General features: G+C 50.7%; 1 protein-coding gene across 1 annotated transcript; it reads left to right on the top strand.

Annotated features, from left to right (window-relative positions):
- Window positions 1-3,278: 3,278 nt before the first annotated feature.
- On the top strand, window positions 3,279-9,364 carry LOC139174164 (leucine-rich repeat and fibronectin type III domain-containing protein 1-like protein). The gene is given in 4 exon segments (XM_070764310.1): window positions 3,279-3,340; window positions 6,030-7,427; window positions 8,688-9,091; window positions 9,094-9,364. Coding segments are annotated over 3 exon segments (1,875 nt in total). The 5' UTR covers window positions 3,279-3,340; window positions 6,030-6,048; the 3' UTR covers window positions 9,186-9,364.
- The last annotated feature ends 407 nt before the right edge of the window (window positions 9,365-9,771 follow it).

Genomic DNA, 9,771 nt, shown 5'->3' with positions numbered 1-9,771 from the left:
ATATATTGAGAGAATTTTTAATTAGCTATAGGATATAAGATTAAAATTTAGATAAAAGAGATTTTATTATTCTTTGCATTGTTGTAACCTTTTGAAGTAAAACGGTGAGGGAAAATTTTAATTTAGATTTTGAAGAATTGCTAATTTTGTATAAAATTAACAGAAAATTTTACACGGGGAGAGATAAGAGCCTCCATTGAGGGAGTAATGAGAAAAGAAAAGCAGCACCAGCTTGAGCGCAAAGCCTTCCGCCTCCTTCCAATAGGGGGGCGGCGTGGGCGCCCTGTGGACAAGAGGTGCCTTCAGCTGCGGCTCCCGTGGGCAGGCCGCCAGGAAAGGAGCCACGCGCGCGCGCGTGTGTGTGTGTGTGGAGGGGGAAGGGACGGCGCACAGCTGGGAAACGCGGGCGCACCAAGCGTACTGCCAGAAATCCTGCGCGACGCAACACAGCCGCCAGCTGGTTTGCTCGCTACGCCCCCTCCCCTCCCGGCGGCGCATTCGCTGCAGCTGCCCCACTCAGCAGTCAAGAGGGAGGAAATCCTTCCGCCGTGACGGCCGCAGACTGGCTCCCTTAGCGGTTTGCGTGGACCGTCCGGGCGGTGGCTACCGGCCGTGCTCGGCCGCGGAGATCGCGCGGGAGCGTCAGGGAGACAGGAGCCGCGAGAGCAGGTGGCACCCACCCCAATTCGCCTCGTCAGAAGAGGTGGCTGCGGGCGGACGGTGCCGCGCCTGTGACGAGCTGGCAGGAGGAGCTTCTCCGGGCGAGCGCATGGCCAGCCTCGCCTACCAACTCGGGCGCGCAGAGGAGGCGCGGCCGCGGACGGCGGCCGTCGGCCCAGGTAAAAGCGCGCGGCCAGAGGGGCGTCGGGGCAGAAGCCCACCTTCGTCTTTGCCCAGAATTGCGCAGTCGCCGCCTGTCATTCCAGTCGTGGGTCAACCTTCGTGGAGCCGCCGGGAGCGGAGGGCTTCCAGGCCTGCGCGCCGGACCTCGACGGCGGCGATCGACCTGGCCTTGCTCGCTCTCCGTGGGGGGAGGACAATTGTCGCTGGCAAGGAGCCGGCGACAGGTAGGGCGAGCCCCTTCCCGACTGATGGCAGGCCTCAAGGTGAGAAGGGAGGCGGGCGGGGCGTCCTAGGAGTGGGGCTGCGCTCCTTTGCGCTCCTGGCTGCGGGGAAGCCGCGGCGGGGCTTTAGCGGGAGCCCTAACCGCGGGCGGAGACCCCGTTATTGTGAAGCAGGGCAACGGGAGGGGGCGGCGCTTCGAAGCTTGGGGTGTGAGTGCGCGGGCGCGCGGGTGCGCGCTCTTGCTGAAGGCTGGGCGGCCTCTTTCCACTCGGGCGAGGTTTCCTCCCGGGTGGAGGAGCTCTTGCCAGCTGCTCGCGCGCGGCCCCTACTGGCCGTTCTGGGCGGCTGTTCTGAGGTGCCCACCTGGCGGCAGGAAAGCCCGAGGGGGGCGGCACTTGCTTCCCCGGTGGCGCGGAGTAGCTTCGGGCCGAGTCCGGGGAGGACTGTCACGGCAAGCGGGGCAGCGCAGCGGAAGGCGCCGGGGTGGCTTCGCTGCCGGGAGAAGTCGGCCGGTGTCGGATGCGCCTGGTCTGCAGCCCCGCTGGGGTGTCCTCCCCACGGGCTCTCGCTGCGCCTTCTCGGCTGCAGAGGCTGCTCGGCCTCGCCGCCTTTTGCAGGTCTCGGGCCGGGGGCCTCTCCGCCGAGAGCCGCGCCGGTCGGGGTACCGCATTCTTGGCCAGGCTAAACGGGTGTTCTTTGCGGTGTCCGGCCCAGCCGTGGTCGCCGGCCTACGTCTGATGGGACCCCTCCTCCGTGGGGCAACCATGTCCAGGCCACCGATTTCGTCCGCCAGTGTGCCGGGGTGTAGGTGTGGGTATGCGCGCACGCGCGTGTTTATGAAAGGATGAAAACTGCTGCGGCGGTTCTTGGTGGGCTCTCTCCGCTGTCATGAAGGGAAGGAGGGGCCGACCTCCCTTGACCCCCTCCCCAGCTGGAAGAGCAGGGACCCGCGAGTGACGCTTGCGGCCGGCTCGCTCGTAGACCGGTGCGCTCTGCACGCGAGGAGGGGTCCCGTGGCGGCTCCGAGACTGCTGGAGCGCTGGGGTTGTCAGGCAGGGTCTCCGTTCTCCGCTCAGCTGGCGGGATGGGGCCTGAGCCGGTGGGAGGGGGGCTTGCGGAGGATGGCCGGCCGAGCCACGTGCCATTAGTGCTTTTTATGTTTTCTGCGTGGAACACGAATAGAATGTTGTTTTTCTTTTAAACGGTTTTAGAATTGTTTAATGTCTAAGCAAATACATTATTTGTCAATAATTGCATAGATCCGGAGCATAATAGCCATAGCAACTCCTCCTCGAGAAATAGTGGGTTGCTTGAAATGTGAAGGATGCCTGTGGCTTAATGAAGAGATCCCCCCCCAAGCTTGTTTCCAAGGTTTCACCTGCTGGAGCCCCGCCTCTTTCCCAAACCAGCCACCACAGTTTCTTCCCTGCTGGTTCAGAGGTGATATTCAGCTGGCTTGGAACGGTTTGCATGTACCATTGGCGCAAATTTGGCCAAGGTCGCTGAACCAATGACGATGGCCAGCTGGCCACACCCACGAACCGGTTCTTTGGTCGCCGTGGCTGGGAAAAGAACCCTCTGCGCATGCAAACCCCCCAACCCCCCCCCCCCCCCCATGTGCTGGTTCCCACAGGGCAGCTCACCTTGTTGTAGGATGCCTGGGCATTTGGAAAGGCCTTGGCTTAGCTCCCCTGCTGCTGCTGCTTCTGGCCCAAAGGGTTGGGGTGGTTCTGCGATTCCTGGGACGGCCCAGTGGGAAAGCGACACCTGTGGGAAGGTGGTGGGCCCGTCTCTTTCCTTCAGCAGGCCCCAGTTAGCTGTGGGCTCCTTGGGAGCACCTGCTCAGGAATCCCATTGGGCCCGCTGGTTGCCCGGCTGTCTGTGTTTTCTATTGGCTGTCAAAATGTCGACTTCTGCCAAGTTTCTGTACAAGACCTCCAAAATAAAGCCCAAGGTGGGGCTCTCTTTCCCCTTTCAATTCTTGATCCTGTGTAGAAGGGACGTGTGGGGAGAGGGCATCTTGGAGAGAGAGGGAGGGAGAGAGACCAAGACCTATTTAAAGAGACATAGGCATCGTTTTTACAAGGAATGCCTTCTTCATTCCAAACCTGTCTTTAGGCCTTGGGTGTTTGTGCTGAAAACGGGCCTTCATTTATTTATTTATATCCTGCACTTATCCATCTGCATTGGATGATGGGCATGGGAACCAACCCGTTTGGCATCCTCTTGTACCACTTGGCAGCTGCAGGTACATTAAGAGACGTCTAAGAGAATGGTAAGTTGCCTAAAAGGCGACTGTAAGGCTAATCTAAAAAAAACAAATCAGGTCTTCACAACCACCCTGTGTCCAGGGCTGGAAGAAGAATTAATTTTTGTGTCATTCGGGTGGGAGCTACAGTATTGGAATTTCCTCTGTTAAGAAGTATAATTTTCTCTTTTATTAGTACCAATATCATTATATAAACAGTGTTGTTTCGTTGTACGCTACCAATACATACTTGACAAATAAAGAAAATATTTTAAAAATAAAATAGCTACAGGTATGCTGAAAGCCGCCTGAGAAATAAACAAAAGATCAGAAATAACAGGCCCCCTGTATACAACAGGGGGGAAAAGGAGTAGTTTCAAAAAATCTAGGTAGAATTCTGGATTTTGGAAGAAGACAGATTGCAAAGAAGAGGAAGGCAACTCTTAGCTCCTTGGTGCTTGTGGGGGCCCTATGCAGACTCTGTACACTTGGAGAGGGCTGTAAAGCACAAGGAAGCGATATACAAGTCTAAATCAATCCCCCCCTTTGATTTAACCCACTCTTGCTTTAAGTTTGGTGCTCCCTCACTTCCTCCGCTTTCCCATGTAGGCAGGGAGTTGCAGATTTTTTTCTGCACTGGGGGAGGACGTTTTGCATTCAAGGGGGGCAAAAGTTTCATCATTGAAATGTTGGATGAAATGGAACAGAGTTAAAATAAGTAAAGATTACATTCATTTTAGAAAGCAACCCTTTTCCTTCCATCTTGCATTATACCACTACAATGACAGGAATGCTTTTATTTTTCAAATTTTGAATAATTTTTAGCTAAAAACCTACAAGGTTCACACTGATATCTTTGCCAGCTGAGATGATATAATGGTATAATGCAGCATTTCTAAGCTTTGTAATGACAAGGAAATAGAAGTAGAATTGAGGGATTTCAGTCTAGAGGAAGAGGTTTGTTTATGAGGCACGGGAAAATATTTTGCACAAGCTCATCTTGTAGAACATGCACGGGTCCACTGATAGCAGAAAAAAACCTAGGCTACTGTGGCTATACAGCAAAAAAAAGGACAGAGCACTTTATTGAGCTGGGGAACTTTCCAAACTTCTGGTTTGGAAAGATTCCTCTCTCAGTAAAGAGGATGAGATGAAAAGAAGACCCAGTTGTCAGTCGAAAAAACAGGACACCGTATACATGTTTCCAAGTGAGCATTTTCATTCATTTTGCAGAGAGTTGTGCCTTTTCCACGCGCAGTGGGGCAGGTTGTGAAGGAAGGGACGTGAAACCTCACCTCCCTCCCATCTCTGGATTGTCCCAGTTACTCCAGGGTGGGTTTTTGTTTTTGCGATGGCATCAAGGCAACATTCAGCCAACATTGCGAGGGGCTTAGAATTTGGGGGACTTACAAGTTTAGTGCGGTGACTGAAGATGTGCGTTGTGGAAGGCTTGGCAGGCTCCTAGAGGAGGCTGGAAGGAATGGGACCATTGATGGCTGCTGATCAGTTATTGATGAGCTGTTAGACGCTATGGTGATCAGCAATTGTTTAAATTATTGGGGGGCAATTTGATGGTGTGAAATTATTATTGTCTATTAACTAAAATGCTCTTGAGATGGAGGAGGAAATCGAGGACATTCCCAAAGGAAGAAGCGCTGGAGTTAGGACTATATTTCGGTCACATGCCAAAAAGTCATATATTACAGTCATGTGAAAGAAGTCGTCGCTTCTGTGGAATCGGTGGCCATGGAACCATCATCACAAAGGAGATGAAAGTTCAAATCAGGCAGCAGCACAATTAATCAATATATTAAGAGGAGGCTCATGACAGATCCAGATGTTCTACCTCCTGGTGTACATCCCGAACGCTCCTGACATCTTGTGGCAGACTGATGCAAAATTCTGACCTACATACATAAGCTATTTTTCATGGTTTTATATAATATTTCTTGCCTTTTTGTCAAAACAGTAAACAGAATTATTATATCTTTAAAGGAAGCAGGGGCAATGTCAGTGTAACAATTCCTGGAATCAAATATTGTAAGCGCCCTGAATAGTTTCCAAAGGTTAATGCAATTCTCATAGGAGCACATTGATCAGTTCTATCCTGAATGTATCTTTCTAAGTGCATCCACCGTCAAGGACATTACGTTAGAGAATGTAAAATTGCAAGAACAATGCTTCCATTAATGATTGATGTGGCATAAGCTAAGATAGGTTGAAATCTGAGGTCTCTGCGATCTCTGATCTGAAGCCATTGTGCTCTCTCTCGCTCTCTCTCTCCCTCTCTCTCTCTCTCTCTCTCCCTCTCTCTCTCCCTCTCTCTCTCCCTCTCCCTCTCTCCCTCCTTCGGGAGTTGTATATTTTGCATCCCAGGAATTTTTCAGAAAAGGGTTGGGAAGCCATTTATCGGAAATGATTCCTGCCCTGGGAAGGAGACTGAAGTCCTTTGGTCCGTTTTATGTGAAAGGCAATTCAAGAGGCCCCAGCACCTCAGAATGAAATAATTCTGGATCCCAACCACACTCACCTTTCAGCCTCAGGCTCTTTTTTAAAATGTCCACAGCAGAGAGATTAGCTGAAGAATTAGCCCAGTGTAGGTGTAACTAGGGAGCCCCCCCCCAGGCAAATGCTGTTTTCCATTATTTTTCAATGTTTAAAGCATGTTTAGTTCAAATTCACATTCATGGATTTGTCCGTTTCTCCCCTTTTTAAGGTTCCCTCTCTATCTTACCATGGAAACGTTGGTCTTCTGCCTTCTGATGACGAGCACGATGGCTGTGGGGGTGCTGATGTGCCCCATGCGCTGCAGCTGCCAGAGGGTGTCTCCGTCTCTCACCGTTCTCTGCACCAGGAATGGGCTGCTCTTTGTCCCTCCTGCCATTGACCGACAGACAGCAGAACTCCGACTGATGGATAATTTCATCACCACTTTGCGAAGGAAAGATTTCGCAAACATGACAGACCTGATCCATTTAACACTGTCACGAAATACAATCAGTCGCATTATGCCTTATGCATTTTTTGACCTTAAAGGTCTTCATGCATTACACCTGGATAGTAACCGACTCACTTATATTGATGAAGATCACTTCAAAGGGTTGATCAACCTTCGCCACTTAATTCTCAGTAACAACCAGTTACATTATATTTCACCTGGATCTTTTGATGATTTCATTGACATAATTGAGGATCTGGATCTATCCTATAATAATCTGGTTAAAGTCCCCTGGGAAACTGTTGGGAGGCTTTCGAATGCCAATACTATTAGTTTAGATCATAACCTCATAGATTTTGTTCCCGAAGGCATCTTCTCTGACCTTCACAAACTGGCTCGGCTGGACATGACTTCTAACCAGCTGAGGAAGATCCCCCCCGACCCTCTTTTTTCCCGCATCCCTGTCTATGCCAAAGCCAAGGGGACCCCCCTGTCTTCTTTGGTCTTGAGCTTTGGAGGGAACCCACTGCACTGCAACTGTGAACTAGTGTGGCTGAGGAGGCTGACTAGGGAAGACGACCTGGAGACCTGTGCCTCCCCACCCGAGCTGATGGGCAAATACTTCTGGTCTATTAAGGAGGAGGAGTTTGTCTGCGAACCACCAATGATTACCCACAGAACGGCAAAGCAAGTGGTCAGGGAAGGACAGAGTGTCTCCTTGAAGTGTAGAGCCAAGGGGGATCCGGAACCATACGTGCGCTGGATTTCACCAGGAGGAAAATTGGTCTCCAACACTTCCCAAACACTTTCCTTTGAGAATGGGACTTTGGACATCTCAGGGACCGCCATGGAGGACCAAGGCATGTATACTTGTATAGCATCCAACGCTGCAGGGGAGTCCACTGCACCAGTTGAACTTCTGGTCAGCCCATATCCTCCTCTTGCTAACAGCACAAACTCCGGCAAAGAAGCTGAGACGGGTCCGTCCGATATCCTCACCTCAGCCAAGTCCAGCTTCTCTAATGAAACCAAATCTCGCCAAGAGAGGAAAGTGGCCATTGCTGAGCTGACCTCGTCCTCCGCCCTCATCCAGTGGCCTTCGCAGCACCATATTCCTGGGATGCGAATGTTGCAGATCCAGTACAACAGCTCTGCGGACGACATCCTGGTGTACAGGTGCGCAGTTCTGCCAGGGCTGTTTCACATTTATTCCTGGGAGGGTGGCAGGGGTGGGAGGCTTGGCAACCAGAGGAGTGAAACCGGGCACCGCTTGCTTGGTGCCTTCGGAATCAGTCGGGAGGGAAGGGGGGGAGGAAGAGCATCAGGAGGCAGGATTGAAGAAGGAGAAGCCGCTCCTACCCCAAAGGGAAAGTCCAAGCCCGGGCTCTCTGTTCCCCACGTTCCTTTTGAACCAGAGCTCCATAGAGAATAGGTGGGGAAACCAGGGGGGTCTGTTTCATTTCATTTTTGTGCCTTGATTCCTAGTGACGGCCTGGGGAGACCCCTGTCATTTCCTTGGCCACGTTTTTGGAAGGAGTTTCCCCTTGCCTTTCTACTCGGGCTGAGAGAGAGTGACTGGCCCAAGGTCAGCCAGCCAGCCAGCCTCCTGCCTAAGACAGGACTAGAACTCATGGTCTCCTGAAATTGCTTCCTGGGTCTTCCTCACTAAGTTACCAATTCTGCTCGATATGTCTGGCAAGTGAAATATGGCCTTGGGTACATTTCATGTCTAGGTTTGTCAGAGGAAAACCTACATGTCAGGCTTTTGCATAATTGAAAAACAGCAATTTAAATATGTATATGTGTACTGTTGCTTTGTCAAAGTAAGAATTTTATTTTATTTTCAAATTTATAGGCCGCCCTTCTCCTAGCGAACTCAGGGCAGCTTACAACAATAAAACGATTACAAAATTAAAATACCCCAATAATAGAATAAAAACATATTAAAACTTAAAACCCAATATAAACAGCACACTGTCATCGGACATTGATACTACTGACCGGAGTGAAGACATATCTCCCAACGGCCCCAGGCCTGTTGGCAGAACACCTTTCGGAATGTGAGCAGAGTGGGCATGGTACGAATCTCTAGGGGGAGACCGTGGCTGCCACAGAGAAGGCCCTTCCCCGTGGTCCCGCCAGTTGGTATTGCTTGGCCGAAAGGACCCGGAGAAGGCCGACTCTGTGCGACCTAATTGGTTGCTGGGACATGTGGGGCAGAAGACGGTCCTGCAGACCCCAGGCCTGGCCCTCGTTCCTACTCAGCCTCCTCGCTGACCGACTCTGCTCCCAGCTCCGCAGGCCACAACCGACACGCTGTCTAAGCCACCAACAGCTGCCCTGTCCATCCTTTTAGCCTTTCAGGAAATCCCCAGAGCGGAGGGGGTGTTGCTGCGGGGTTCCCTTGCTCTAGACTGAATTTGTCTTCTCTTGCAGGATGATCCCGGCTTCTAGCAAGTCTTTCTTCCTGACCGACCTGGTTGCTGGGCGGGACTATGACCTGTGTGTCCTGGCTGTTTATGACGATGGTGTGACTTCTCTGGCAGCGACCCTGGTGGTAGGGTGTGTGCAGTTCACCACGGGGGAAGCCTACCGGCAGTGTCAGTCTCTCCACGCACAGTTTCTTGGTGGAACCATGATTATTATCATTGGAGGCATCATTGTGGCCTCTGTCCTTGTTTTTATCTTCATACTTCTGCTGAAATACAAAGTTTACATCAACCACCACAAAACCAAAACCCTTGAAGTGAATAACGTTTGCTCTCAAACCAATGGCAGTCAAAGTAACTCTCTGGTAGATTCCAGTTCCAAATTGGCTGAATGGATCCAGCAAGAAAGTTCAAGCCACCCCGAGGCAAAACTATACTAGACTTTAACTATGAACGAGCAGCCTCCACAGAAGTGACTGTTTTAAAAAACCAAGCCTTTCCTTAACAGTCATGCTGGTCCCAGGCAAGAAGCAGTAAAAATAACTAATGTGGTTGTATTTTAAGCTTCACTGTCTATTTTTAAGATCAGATGGTTTTAAACACTATTTTTTTAATCTGTAAAAGTTCTTGCATTCTTAACTATTTTTGTTGCACTATATTAAATATAAACTCTGTGATTTTGAATCTTTTTTAGTCTCTATTTGCAACCAAGTCTGGATCGGTACTGAAGAAAAGTTCCATATAGGGCAGGTTACTCACTACTAAGCAGGTGCACTTCCCTTCAGCACCCCTAGGTCATACTTCACTGAACCAAAAATGCTAAAAAAGTGTGAAGGGAACTGCCAGAGTTCAAAGAACAGAAAGGTTTAGGGAAGACCAGAACATGAATTCCTCAGTTAACCACCAGTCGTGAAAATTGGAATGCTGAACAAGTGCACTTGCAACAGATCCTCAAAATTCCCACTGGTGCAGCACTCCTGGGACGATGGGATTGTGATCTGGATGCTTGACAATTGGCTTGCACTGAAATGGTTGGCGCATCCCACAGCCACAGGGTTCTCATTTGTGACCTTCCCTGATGGCTTCGCACA

The sequence above is a fragment of the Erythrolamprus reginae genome, chromosome 11 (assembly GCF_031021105.1).
Source record: "Erythrolamprus reginae isolate rEryReg1 chromosome 11, rEryReg1.hap1, whole genome shotgun sequence".
Taxonomy (NCBI): Eukaryota; Metazoa; Chordata; class Lepidosauria; order Squamata; family Dipsadidae; genus Erythrolamprus; species Erythrolamprus reginae.
This window is presented reverse-complemented; position numbering and strand designations above follow the sequence as displayed.